Here is a 14439-nt window from a genome sequence, read left to right as displayed (position 1 = left end):
AGGGCCCTCTAAGCACAGCAACATTCCCACCAGAACATGGATAAGGGAAAAAATCATCCAAGGCCTTAACATTACTAATGCGAATAATAGGGGAATTCAATAATGTGACAATTTCACTCTGAAATAGCAGCCTTGGCAGGCCATATCGTTCTTGAAGTGCTCAGAGAGCAGTGGAATATGGATAAAAATAAGTGTGTAATATGCATATGTACATCATGTGTCTCCCTTTTCCCTTTTCCAAAAAAGTCTGTGCGATCCTGGGGGTAAGGTGGGGGGGTTAAGAAGCGGACTGGGTTGCTTAGCAACCACAGAACCGCCACTATCGGAGGAAGAGACAAAAAATGTTGCCAGTAGGCAAACCATGCGGGTACATAAACAATCACATAAGGACAATTTGTGTTCTAAAAATAAAAAAACATTTACTCCTGTAAGTTATTGTGATTTCGTATGTACATGCTCAGATAAATAATGTAATGTCTCCTCCCCTGAAAAGCTTTTAAAAGACAAATTAAATAAAAAGTTGGTCACAAGCAGTGGAATATGGTCTTGCATGCTGAATCTGGCCAATTTGAGTGTTGAAGATGGTCTCTAGTAGGATCTGATATTTATATTGTTCAGTAAGTTGGGGGTGAATATCTAGGAGGTTATCTAGAGCCATTTTCAGTAGGACAAATTCACTCTCTCGAACACTTTTGAACACAGGAAGTGATGACCTGGGTATCCCATTTGCAGAGGCTATGAACAGATCCAGAATGCATCAAAGCAACACAAACCAATTTGACATGGAATCCAATAAGTCTGTATATGTACTATTTGTGCATGACTTATTCATGTAGGAGCATATAGGGCAGCAGCATACTGTATTTGTATAAAAACAATGTGTTTGTATTTTGTGTACATTTTGCCTTTTAAGCGTCGTCCATTTGAAGTCATCTGTTCTGCTGAGCAGTAAAAAAACATTTAAACGGAGTGTAACATATTGCTGCTGTCGGGCAGAAACCTTGTATGCCCATATCATATATGCCATGCCAAGCTGCCAAAAAAGGGTGATATGAAATGTCCAGTACCTCCCCAGTGCCTCCCCAAGTGCCACCCCAGTGTCTGCCCTGCAGTGTCTGCCCAGTGGCTCCCCAGTGTCCCCCTGAGTGCCTCCCCAGTGTCCCCCTGAGTTCCTCCCAGTGTCTCCCCAGTGCCTCCCCAATGTCTCCCCAGTGGCTGCAGTTTCTCCCCAGTGTCTCCCCAGTGCCTCCCTAGTGTCTCCCCAGTGTCCCCCTGAGTGTCCCCTGAGTGCCTCCCCAGTGCCTCCCCAGTGTCTCCCCAATGGCTGCAGTTTCTCCCCAGTGCCTCCCCAGTGTCTCCCCAGTGCCTCCCCAGTGACTCCCTGAGTGCCTAAGCTCTTTTTACTCATAAAGGTCCTAAGTAGGTAGCAAATACGAGAACACAAACACACACACACACACACACCTGTAATTACATGGGTTGGTCAGAGGGGGGCGATCTCAAATGTAAAAATGACAACTTTTTAGGACCATCCCAATTTCAACACCAGGCATGCTAAAATGGCACCCTGTATCTGTTGCAGTGGTAATCCTTATAAGGACCATGATTTTGGTCCTAACTTGTCCAACGGTCCTAATATGGAAGCTCCTTTTAGGACTTTTGGTCCTAAGTAGGTAAGTTATACGAGAACACACACACACACACACACACACACACACACACACACACACACACACGTTTGATCCCCGCTTATGTTCCCACTGATTTAACCCATTTAGACCGGATACCAGATCCAGATTCTAGAAATGTCTTCTAAATCATGACAGTTTTCTGAAAAACCTATGTTTCTATATCAGTGGTTCTCAAACTATTTCGTGTCTGTCAAGGGTCCCCCAGAATTATGTTGTAATTGGCCGCGGAGAAGCAAAGATTTGAGTTAAAAGCGTTCTCTGGGAAAGAATATATATTTTAAGATTTGCACAAACTTTCGTGATAGCATGAATGATCTACAAGTTTGTGAGCTTGTAGATCTGCTATTTTTCAACAGCTATCAGGTCTTAATGGTTTGAAATACAGTTCATGTAGATTTTTTTTTAGGCCTATATTCATGTTTGAAAAGATCACAGTTTAACCATTTAATAAAACATGGATGTTAACAACGGTGACCCTGGCTCTATGTTTGGGCACATTTTCAAACGGTCAATCTTGAAAGATAGCAAACATAGCCGATAGAGAGAATGTGAAGGTACCCTGTAGCATCTCCATATTTTTCATTCAAGTTTTTTTGGTAAATGAATGTCCTACATCAGTCGTTCCCAAACGTTGGCATTTCAAGGACCCCCAAATTGACCCGCGGACCCCCATTTGAAAAGATATGCCATAAGAGAACCTGTTTAATTTCAAGGGTCACCCAGTTTGACCTAAATTAGGCTAACGTTCCTTGTTTAATGGCATTTCAACTTTCAAGAGACCCCCAATTTATATTGTAAAACCAAGGTTAATTTAACTCTGAGAGTGTACAAATGTACAAATTTGTAGTACACTCTCAGAGTTCCATTTGTACAGAGTTCCATTTGTAGACATTTGTACACTCTCATAGTTACAGACCCATAAGGGTCAATTTTGTTCCAAACTATCATTTAGCTGAGGACCCCCTGGAACTCCCTCAAGTCCCCACATTGGGAACCACTGCCCTACATTGTTGTGCAAAAGACAAAGAGACGATCTACAAGCTCACAACAGAGCACACGGCGACTCAACCCCTCCCACACAAGATATGACGCCTTGGTGATGAAATGCCAGGTCTTCACCACTGTGTCAAACAACACCACTGAAACAGACACAACATTCCACTGGGTGTACTGCTACAGTAGCTTAAGTTCAAGTTGTTTTATTTGTCATTTACACTGAATACGGGTATAATTGCTGATGTTCAATGCCGCTACTACCAGTAATGATACTCTCATATATGCTTTTAGAGATTGTGAGTCAACCATGACAGACCCTGTGCTTAAAATGGAACCAAGTCTCTGTTAAGAATTTAACGCACACACACACACACACACACACACACACACACGCACACATCTTTGAATGTTGTCAGAGAGAGAGAGAGATAACTTCATCATAGGACAATTTTAGAATATGACCGACACTGACTGCATGGTAGTCAATACACACACACACACACACGCAGACACGACACCCTGTCAGGAATGTAACTGGATCTTTCCATCAGGGTATAAAAAGCCGGGACGTTCGCAGAGGGAAGACAGAACGAAGAGAGAGAGACAGCAGAAGACTGGAAGACTGAGTGAAGGTCAGCCAACTATAAAAGAACATCATTAGCTTTGAGCAGAGCGCATTCTGAGGAAACCCTATAACGTGAGGAAAGCTCGTTTTTCAGGCTATAAGGTCCTATTTAAGTTGAACTAAACCAGTGTAGAGCTAACTGCCCGGAGGCCAACCTAAAACGATGCTTAGCCCCTTCCACCAGCCATCCGCCCTCGACCCTGCGGCCCTGCTGATGTCACCCTTCCACCAGCCATACGCCCTCGACCCTGCGGCCCTGCTGATGTCACCCTTCAGGGATTTCCACTGGCCCGTCCGCAGCCTCTGGCCCGAGACACGCCCCCTGTTCTACCAGCTGGAACAGGAAATGGTGCGTCACTTCCAGCTCATGAAGCAGAACATGGACTACATGGAGCGCCTGCACCAACGCATCTGGGAGGAGATCGACCAATCGGCGCCGGCCGCCGCCTCCTTGAAGCCAATCACATTCCAGATGAGCAAGGACCAGGGCGGAGCCTTTGCGCTCACGCTCAACACCAAGGACTACACGCCCGAGGAGCTGTCTGTCAAACAGGTGGGTGCAGTTATGGTCAGGGTTTTGGTTATTAACCACTTGAACCCCGGCATCCATAGTCCGGGGGGAACATTAGCCAAACATAGATGATCCGCAGTGAGCTTGTAGATCAGCTATTCTTAAAAAAGAGAGTTTGGCGTAGAGTGAACAAAAAGTCCATTTGATATTTGATATACAACATGTAAAGCATGGGAACAGTCTTGAAGAATTGTAATGCGTGTCAAAACATATCTGTTGCTGAATCTAGTTTAAACTCAAGCATTGTTAGTCTCACAAGTGCTCACAATCTCCTTTAAGTGCTTCATACGAATGTGACATATCTTCCTACATTTACATTTCTGCTTTCATCTACCCTTTTGGTGCAATGAACACAGTTAAAAGTAACGCAAAACAATACTCATTATCGGAAATGTGTAGTAGTAGTAGTAGTAGTAGTCGTCATAGTAGTAGTAGTGTAGGAGCCAAAGAGTGCTTAGTTACAGTTATTTTCACTTGATTGATGATGGGTGTGGGGCTGTGGGCACCGCGTTGACGCTCCATTATTGGTGCAAGCGTCTCTGTGGGTGGCCACCGGTAGTTGACAAATACAGGTATCTGTACCAGCTCACTCTAAGGGCCGATTCATACTCCTATTTTACCGCTGTTTCGGCGCTGTAGTGCCGAAATGATTTCGGCTCGTCAGAAAATTTCAGTAGCACCGAAGAGACGACTTTAGGACGGTACCCGCCCCCCCCGAACCTCAAATGACGTCAAATTGTAGGCACAGCGCCGAACCGACTTTTATTCGGCTCTAAAATAGGAGTATGAATCGGCCCTAAGGCTGTTTGAACTTGGAGGCAGGGTGAGCTTGGAGGATACATTTTGCTGACCGCACTCGTACTTTAAATTGATAGTTTGATTCATTCACGTTGGTTTGCTCACTGTTTAAATGTAGCTTCTTTGCACATATTTATTTCATATATATATATTTATTGGAAATTGTATTGTAATATTTGGTGCACAGAATAATAAGTAAGCATTTTAAACTTATGAGCTCGTTTGGACATTAATCATTTTATCATCGTTTGTGGCACGTCATTACAGTTTGTTTTTAGCCCCCAGGTTTAGCCTGCCTGTTGAGTAATTTATTGGGAATTATTATCAGCCATACAAGTAGTGTTACAACTTAGTAGTAGTAGTATAACTAGTACTGTACTATTGTAAAGTCTCACCTTGTCATCCTAAAGCAGTGTTTGTCTAAGGGGAGGTCAGGGGACCACCAGGGTTCCACGAGGGACAGAGAGACCTGTAAGGGTCCATTTGGTTCCATTTGTACACACTCGGGGTCCTTAAAAATAGGTATGAGAACTAAAATAAACCGTCAACCTATTTCTTCCGGACAGGTGGGCAGGAAGCTGCGGGTCAGCGGTCGCTCTGAGAGGAAACAGGAAGTGGACAGCCACAGCTCGTACCGCCTCCACGAGTTCCGTCAGGAGTTCGAGCTCCCCGACGGCGTCAGCCCCGAGTCCGTCACCTGCTCCCTGGACGGGGGTCTCCTCTGCCTCCAGGCACCCCGTGATAAGGACGCGGCAGGGTCCAACGAGAGGCTGGTGCCCATTACCCTCGCCCCACGGGAGCAGCTGGTGTCGACCGCCACACCCAAGACCACCGCTGGGGAGGCGGCCTCCACGACAGCCAAGACCACCGCAGCAGGGACGAGGCTGGTGCCCATCAGCGTCACCCAACGAGAAGAACCAGAGACGCCAGCACACACCAAGACTGAGACCAACTAAGTCAGGACGACAGCCCCGAGATCAAATGTTTTCTTTTTCTTACAACCATAACTTTATAAACAAGAAAGTGAGGGGCGCTAATATATTAACCCATTTTGGGCGGGAACCCCTTAGGTTATAATTTCGCTTTTGAAAAATAGCAGATCTACAAGCTCGAGTGGCGCGCTACGAGCTTGTAGATCTGCTATTTTTGAAAAATCCTGAACATGTGGCGTAAATCTTTATATTCTTTCGGCGCGAACGTTTTTAGCTCAAATCTTTGATTCTGTTGAGGTCACTGAAACAACATATTTTCTGATGGGTGTCGGTGGGCAATTTCATATATTTTTGAGGTTTCCTTGAAAACCACCGACAAAGAAACATAGGGTTTTTCATAAAACTGTCGGAATTTAGAAGACATTTGTAGAATCGTCCTCAGGCCTAAATGGGTTAAAGTCTAACTCATGTTGCTATGATTATGTGATGTAATGGTGATGTAAAACAAACGGTGACAAAGCAAACATTGAACCTCGCCCCTCAAAAATACAATGTCTTTCTGGACATTAATAAAGTATGTGTGTCTGTTTAATCCATAAGGTGTTTAAATAAAATTTGTTTTTAATAAACAATATATTATGATCAATAAGACTTTTAATAACACCGTTTCTGGGGCTATTTGTAGTAATGCTCTGGTCCTATACAGACACCTATAAGGGCCTTTTATGCAGTGTTGGTTTCGTCGACTAATACCATGACGAAAAATGTTTGTCGACTACCTCTTTTCACTGACAAAAACCACATAAAAATGTAATAAAAACTAAGCCATGATGACTAAATATACTGTCGGTTTTGTCAACGAATAAAAACTAAAATGTTAGGGACGGACTAGTGGACAAGAGATCCAGTAAAAGTCATTTTACACTTTGTTGCTCGCAATGCGTCGCAGCGCGACGCATTTTCAGCGAGTGTAAAAACAGCCATTACGATTTACGACGGCATCAAGGCCCACCAAAATACATTTGGGTCGACTAAATCCACTGTAGATTTAACTAGACTATCACTAAAGCATTCCAGGTGACTAAAAAGTGACTATGAATACATCTAAAATAGAAATGCGTTGCCAAAAACAACGCTGCTTTTATGGATCATTGCATGACTGTGCAGTGTTTAAACGTACACTTCATCAAATCAAACAATTTTTTTTAAACTATCTAAGGTATTATAATGTATTCATAAATGACATAATAATAATAATAATAACATAACATAATAAGAATATAGAATCTTGACAAATATGTCCACCACAAGCCAGCATGGCGATAACCCTTGAGTATAAATATTTATTAAAGTTAATATTACAGAATTGTATTGACTTTTTATTCTAAGTCCTCCTGTGATGTTCTTGTACAATCACATCACAACAACTATACATTAAATGGTGTAGAGAATAGAGATATATTATTCATATTCAAATCGGTATCAAAAATAAAAAACCTGTTTAAAACAATCCGTCACAATAATTGTTATTATGCAACAACAAACACCGATTCAGAAACAGAAGCATGCTTTCCAGATCGTCTTCTTTTAAATATTAAAATGGGGTGGTGTTACGACCCTGGGTCTGTATAAATAATGTGCATATCTTAATGCCACACTACTATGTAATATGTCAGCTCAGATGGCTTCCTTGAAAAAAATATTTTACTGTTCAACTAACAGCTTTCTCAACTGTATGAATCCTCACGTGTCTCTTCAGGTGTTCTTTTCGATTAAAACTTTTGCCACAAACGGCACAATAAAAGGGTTTTTCACCTGTATGAGTCCGCATGTGTTTTCTCAGATCACTCATGTCACCAAAACCTTTATCACAAACTATACAACTAAAGGACTTCTCCCCCGTATGAATCCTCATGTGTTTCTTCAAATGTGTACTTCGAGTAAAGCGTTTACCGCACACTGTACAACTGAAGGGCTTCTCTCCCGTATGAGTCCTTATGTGCATCTTAAGATTGCCATTTCGGTTAAAAGTCTTACCACAAACTGTACAACCAAATGTTTTCCCCCCTGTATGAGTTCTCGCGTTTGGAGGTTGTTGCACTGATATCAGGTCCTGGGACACCTTGTTCCTCAAATACAATATTTGTCCTTCCACAGTATCGGTCTGATCTACTGACTGATCTTCCCTGGTCTCCTCCCAGTCATCACTGTAGTCAGTGTCAGATTCAGAACAGTGTGAAGAGATGAGCTGCACATCAACAGTTGGTTGTGATGCTCCACAGTTCTCTACATCAGCTTGTGTTTTCACGTGTTCATTTGAAGTGCTGGCTAGAGGCTCTGTCTCTCTGTTTTCATTAGATTCACTTTTCACTGCTAGTAATGTCTGCGTTGACCCCTCAGCCTCCTCTTCTCTGTGAATTAGCCCCTGCTGTTCCTCCTTAATCTGTGGAGGCTGTGGTTCCTCTTGGAGCAGACCGGGCCTCCTCTCCTGTTGCTCAGGTGATTTCTCCTCTTCACAGACTGGGAGGAAGTCTAGGCAGAATAGGAGATGAGAGAAACAGTTAAGGATGCCACGAACCGATCTTCTGATTGGATATCGGAGTGATATCAGCCAAAAATGTGGATCGGATCGAACTACAGCGAAAATGACCGATCACATACTCAGATCTAAAGAACTCCATTCAGGTACTCCGCTTCAGCACGTCGTTCTATCCAGCAGATCCAGCAAGCTATGCAGTGCTATCATGCAGCAGAGGCCACGTGATCATGACAGTGTTTGCTAGTAGTTGAGCGGCCGGCAGTACGACTTGAGTGGAGAAAGCAGCCATGTCAACCGTATGGGAGCATTAATATAAAACGAAAAAGCCACCACAGCCGAATTGCTAAACTTGCAATAAAGAAGCTCCACGCGGTGGTCGACAAACCTCATAAATCATCTTAAAAGCCCTCACCCACTGCTACATGAAATGAGTGAATATTTAAAAGATACAGAACATGAAAAGCGACAACGAGATGGCTCCCTCACACAGCCAACGTTGCCAGAGGATTTTGAAAGGTGAGGAAAAACTCCCAAGTTGAGAGAGCAAGAAGCAATAACAGCGCACATTGCCCAGTCTATTGTGCTTGTCGACCAGCCCCTGTCAGACTGGGGAATAATGTTTGGTTTCAACGCTTAAACTCTGTTTTTAATGTATCTATGGAGTTAACATTAGTCTAATAGACCCCTAGTTGTGGTTGTAATATTCGAATACGTCTTTCCTGTGTATTTTTGGTTTCTTCCTAAAAGCTGAAAGCCTTTGAGTCAAAAGGCCCTATAAAAAAAAAAAAACACTTTTATATCATCATAACCCTAACCCCTCCCTCATTATCATATCATTAATAACATCTGTGGGTGAGGCTTAAGTTCAGGTGGGTGGTGCTAAGGTGAAAACCAGGTATACATAGAGCGCGTTCAGAAATAGCGCACTGTGCAATGCAAACTAATAGGCGAGTGCGCTCCCGGTGCACATTTCCGAACGCACCCTTTAATGAACGGGTGGGTGTGGCCACATGAAAACATAATTTTAACACTTTCTGTACACTTTTTAGAAAATAATATTCGTCCTAGTATAATCATAGTACCTGATGGTCGTGTTTTAGGGGGAATCACGGCACTCCATCTTTAATGGAGCACTTATAGAGCCTCGCTATACGTTATGCCCATTACCCCAGCCGGAGTTACATGACTGAGACAGCCATCCTCCATAAGCATATGTGGACAGTGCAGAAGCGATTAGTTTCACTACAGACACCAATGGGTTCACTTGAACTTAACGTAGCTATAAGCAATAATATGTCAAACTTTTAATGACCCTTTTATTTATTATCTTTTGGTATTCAAACAGCCAGCAATGGGTAGAAGACTCCCAAAAAGGATTTTGTCTCTATGACACATCTAGAGGCCACAATCTGCATTCAAAGATGTTCCTAGAAGCTTTGTCAATGGTCGAAAAAAAACAGGGGTTCAGGGGTAGACTGGCTGGATGGTAACCGCAAGGTTGCCAGTTTGAACCCAGAGTTAGTGTCGAAGTGTTCTTGAGCAAGACTCTGAACCCCTAATTGCTCCTGATTCCGCCGCCATCGGTGTATGAATGTTTGTGTGAAACTGTGAATGGGTGAATGTAATGCACAATCTCAGTGATGAAAATAGGTTTTCATTCAAGTCCCGGGATGCAGGGATGGTCTTTTAGATGAGTCCCGGGGACATTTTATGAGTCCTACTTCAACAACATTAGGAGTCATATTTTGACATTTTTACTAATTGCAACATTTAACTCCCATTTAATTTATATGGTTATATTCATGTAGAAAACAGAAGAAGAAATGATTATTATAACTAAAGCTAGCAAAATAAACCAGAATAAAAAAACAGCACAGTAGTACAGTAGTGCATCCCGTGGATGCAGAGGTCGTTGTTTTATTATGTCCCTTAACTATAAACTGCGTTTTGGGATGCTAAATGCACCCTATTTTAATCTCTGCAATCTATGTAAAGCACCTTGGATAAAGGCGCTATATAAATGCACCATTTACCATTTAAATCTAAATGGACCCTCAGTCTGGTTCTGACAGGCTGGTAGCGTGTGCAGGCTGTGTGACAACTGACAATCCAGTTGAAGTAACCCTTTGGTACGACGGTGGGCCCAGTTATGAGACATAGAAACATGACACGATAATGTCATGGCAGTAAGGCTGACCTTACTGGCAACATCTAAACAGATTCCTCTCGTACCTATAAAGTACAATGCATGCAGTACTATCACATATCAAGTACACTGTATCTCATTCTCAAGTTCAATATACACAGACTTAGATGTACTATGGCCAATTCATAACACTCATAACCTAAACCTACTGTTGTGTAACTTGTTTGTTGACTATTATTCTGGGGAGGTTATGTTCTCTGTTTGAGTTACATCACTTGATTAATCCTGACTACAAAATCAAGAATAAAAACAAATGTAAAGATAAAAAAGTGTTCTTCCTGACAGATATGATATCCAGAGACTGGATCGGATCGGTATCATATTATATGATGCTCGATCGGTATCGAATCGGGAGTGAAACATTGATCACAGCATCCTTAGGCTTATTCATTAATATTTGCACACAAACACAATAGGGCATATATTTGTCAAAACATACAATATTTTACATTATATACTATATTGAATAAAAATGGGATTTGTTATATTGAAACTCTCTGGCAATACAAACGTATGTTTTCTCATGCCAATAATGCTTATTCGAATTTTGAATTGAAATTACCGCATACAAAGCGGATCTACACATATTTGTGTTGGCATTGCAACGACAGACGAGTCCGACAGTGTAAATTTAAGGGTAAATAAATCGTTGTGATTCGTGACAAACCTGTCCGATCAGAGGTGACTTGAGGAGTGAGGAACTCCAGCTGTCTGTGTTGCAGATCTATTTGTTGTTGGTATTGTACGATTGTTCTGACAAACACAGCTAATATGTCCTCTGCAACGGCGGTCAGTCGTTCATTGACGAACAGCCTCAAAGTCTCTATGTCGCACATTGTTACTTTAGTTAAAATAATACGTCGTTGTTGCTTCTTTTACCGAGAGAAGCACTGCGTTTGATTTAGCTACATACGTAAACAATGAGAAGAATGACTTCCGGCCGGGGCTCTATGTTGCGCGCATGTTAGTCTCGCGTTACCAGACTATTCCACAATCTCTTGTCACTGGGTAGCCTACTGCCAGACTATCAAAAGAGCTGCGCACGTTTTCGGCTGCACGCATCTTAAAAACTTTAGACAGCTGGTGGATGGAAAAAAAATGCTCCACTTCCGCGGACGATTAGCGCCACGGCCAGATTCCCGGAAACGCTCTCCTCCGCGTCAAATGTAAGCTGGTTTCAATGTAGTTTTCTTCTTTCACAGAGCCAAATGCCCCTGGGAGGGACTTGTGAAGTTGTGAAGTGAATGCCGTGGGATACAGGGGGACATCTGGGCACCTCAAAGTAACATTGTCTGTCCAAAATCAAAATTGTTAACAAATAAAACAGAAAAATCGTCTGAAGTAATATAAAGCAGTGGTTCTCATGTTTGGTTCAGATCAACCCTGTAATTTTTTCATCCATGGCACCCCTGAATTATATTGTTATTTATTTATTGTAACCCTGTTCCATGACATTGAAAATAACTTTATACTCGTACGTTTAACCAATTGAACCCGGGGACATAAAATACCAGTAGGCCTATAGAGCCGATCAAATAATTTATAAGAAGAAAAACAAAGTGTTGTCTCCTGCCTTTATTTTCTTCTTTCTAATGATTTGATCGGCCCAAAATATTGTGTTCATTGTCATGATTTGTCACGATCCGAGTTGGCTTTGTCCGCGGCGTAACCGTCTTTAAATAAATACTTAAAGAAAATCCTATGGGAGAAATGCATTGCATTTCATTTCCTGGGCCACTCGTCGTTCTGAAAGGGGGAGGGACTGCGACGCTCTGAGTCTATAGGCTACGTTTTCAAGGGTTCTTTGCAATATTTGGTGTGATGTTAGGATGCTGCCATTAGGGCATGACATTTATTAAATTATTAATTTATTCCTGCACATTATTACTATGTGAACCCATTCATTCAGAGACCCAGTGCAGATGTCTAGTGTCGGAATTTAAGTCTATTGTTTAATCGTATTTGTATTTTATTTTACTCTTAAACCCAACACACACCGGCTCCGCAGCATGGCAGCATCACCAACCTAATAACCCTTACAATAGAATGAATTCAGATTTCCATATATTTCCATAGATGTACTGTATTGTCTCGGATCATATAAGTGTATAACCATACTAGCAGTGCTTTAATGTAAGTAAAATAAATACATTAAATCACACCAAACCCATGCCTAAACTGAAGCTATACGAATGGTATAGTATAGTTACAATGGCTACAAATCTAACAGCAGAAAATCGATGATTTCCATGATTGATTACTGGGGCTGACTGGCTGTAGAGAGCTGGCTGATAGCTCAGGTAAGCAACTTTATACAAATTAAATACATTTATACCCAGAGTGGAATTTCCTTTCAAGGATCACATACTGTGTTCATAATAATTTTTGAGTGGTGCAACCACTCCTACAACCAGCAATGTCCATGTACCTGTGTACCTGTGTGTGTCTATGAGCACGAGTATGTTACTTATTTATACCAGTAGGGGGCGCCAGAAACAGAGAGAGGGGTAGTGCTGTGTGTCTAATGAGAGAGAGAGAGAGAGAGAGGGGGGGGGGGGGGGGGGGGGAATTGCACCACTCAGTTCACACGTGTGTGATTTTTTTATTTGTAAAGCACTTTTTCACAAATCGTAAAGTCCTACAGACTACAGAGTAAAAAAACAGCCAAAAAAACAGCAAAAGAAAAAAAGAGTTAAGAGAGTAAAGTTCACATTTTAAAATGTCTCAACACTCCATGTTATTCATTTACTTCATAATTGCCCTGGACAGTGACAGAATATTAGCTGAAAAAGTTACCTCCAATCCCCAACAAGTTACAGCATAATTTCTATATAGAAAAACACACATTTTATGTATTCAGTGAGTTATTTGATCATGTTGAGATTATCCGATTCTGTGATTCCTTTGCTTCATTATACTAGACCATCTGTAGAGCACAGAGTCGGTAACGATGGAAGTTGGAGATCCATGCAATACCCGTGTCAGAGTACCCATTCCACCCATTTGTCTGTGTCCCGTTTATGCCCATAAATAGAGATTTCTGTGTCTGTCTCTCTATGTCCCTTTATTCCTATACAGTATATCGAGTTCTGCGTCAGGCTGCCCAAATATGAAGTGTGTTGCCAAATCTCAATGTGAAGTCATGGAATCTACAGGCGAGATGATTTAGGCTCATTAGGTACTGCCACTGGCAGAGCCTGACCTTTTGTGGTGGTTCTGGAATCTGGACAACTGTGTATCTGACCGACTCAACACGGGGCACTGCACTACCTCCCTGTGGTGTAGTGGAACGTGTGTAAAATAGATGTGAAGTCGGTGGGGTGAACAATTCTCGAGTTACGTGGATTACAGACGTATACACGTACACACACACATACAGAGACGTACGTGGTGCATTTATAGCAAGATATGACTTATCAGTAATGTACAGCAGGGGTCTGCAACCTTTTCTAAATGAAGTGCCATGTTTGTATTTTCTAGATCGTCAGTGTGCCATATCAACATTAATTAATTTTAATGACACCACGTCAAAAAGTCCAACATGTTTTGCTTGTCCACATTTCCTTATTTTTAAATGTTTTCTTTCACATTGTTTTAATGATCATTATACTCGGGGCAATAACAGAATTCAGTTTTAATGAATGTGGAATGCAGGATGTAATTTATACACAAATGTGAGGGATTTGACTCATGTTTTAAATAGTTTATTTAAAACCAAAAATACTCTCTCACACACTTGCCAGTGTGCCAGTGATCACCCTCCTTTGTGCCAATGTTGGCACTGGTGCCTAAGGTTGCCTACCCCTGATGTACAGTATTGATGGATTATGGCAAAATAAAATCTCATGACTGGAAAATGTTTGTATGACCAAGTCCTCCTAACATGTGATTTGTGAAACCCCCCAGGGATATTCCCTACAAAAAAACACAACACTGTAAAATTATGTTTTAGTAATATTGTTCCTGCTGTTCTACATACTGCCAAACAGGTGAAGAAATCAGTGAAATCACAGATTGAGGCTTTGCCTTTAACCTTTGCTTTTATATGAAATATCCCACATTATTAAGATTTTATGGAAGA

General features: G+C 41.8%; 2 protein-coding genes across 3 annotated transcripts; one reads left to right on the top strand and one right to left on the bottom strand.

Moving 5' to 3' along the window:
- The first annotated feature begins 3286 nt into the window (after positions 1–3286).
- Positions 3287–6420, top strand: LOC308330043 (heat shock protein beta-11-like). 2 transcript variants are annotated; one of them, XR_013965433.1, is made up of 3 exons: positions 3287–3865; positions 5248–5751; positions 5810–6420. XR_013965433.1 is itself a non-coding variant. In XM_080784676.1 (2 exons), exons 1-2 carry the CDS (start codon positions 3476–3478, stop codon positions 5635–5637), a joined length of 780 nt encoding a protein of 259 aa, XP_080640802.1. In that variant the 5' UTR covers positions 3287–3475; the 3' UTR covers positions 5638–6420. The 2 variants fall into 2 exon arrangements, 1 of the variants encoding a protein (XP_080640802.1); XM_080784676.1 differs by having other exon boundaries at positions 5248–6420.
- Positions 6421–6601: 181 nt separating this feature from the next.
- On the bottom strand, positions 6602–11253 carry LOC308330040 (uncharacterized protein). The gene is made up of 2 exons (XM_080784674.1): positions 11026–11253; positions 6602–8145 (listed from the first exon to the last, which is right to left on the bottom strand). The coding sequence occupies exons 1-2, from the start codon at positions 11192–11194 to the stop codon at positions 7325–7327; spliced, it is 990 nt and encodes a 329-aa protein (XP_080640800.1). The 5' UTR covers positions 11195–11253; the 3' UTR covers positions 6602–7324.
- Positions 11254–14439: the final 3186 nt, after the last annotated feature.

The sequence above is a fragment of the Protomyctophum bolini genome, assembly GCF_963924005.1.
Source record: "Protomyctophum bolini genome assembly, chromosome: 15".
Taxonomy (NCBI): domain Eukaryota; kingdom Metazoa; phylum Chordata; class Actinopteri; order Myctophiformes; family Myctophidae; genus Protomyctophum; species Protomyctophum bolini.
Note: the sequence above shows the minus strand (reverse complement) of the source record. Positions and strands in the feature narration are given on the sequence as shown.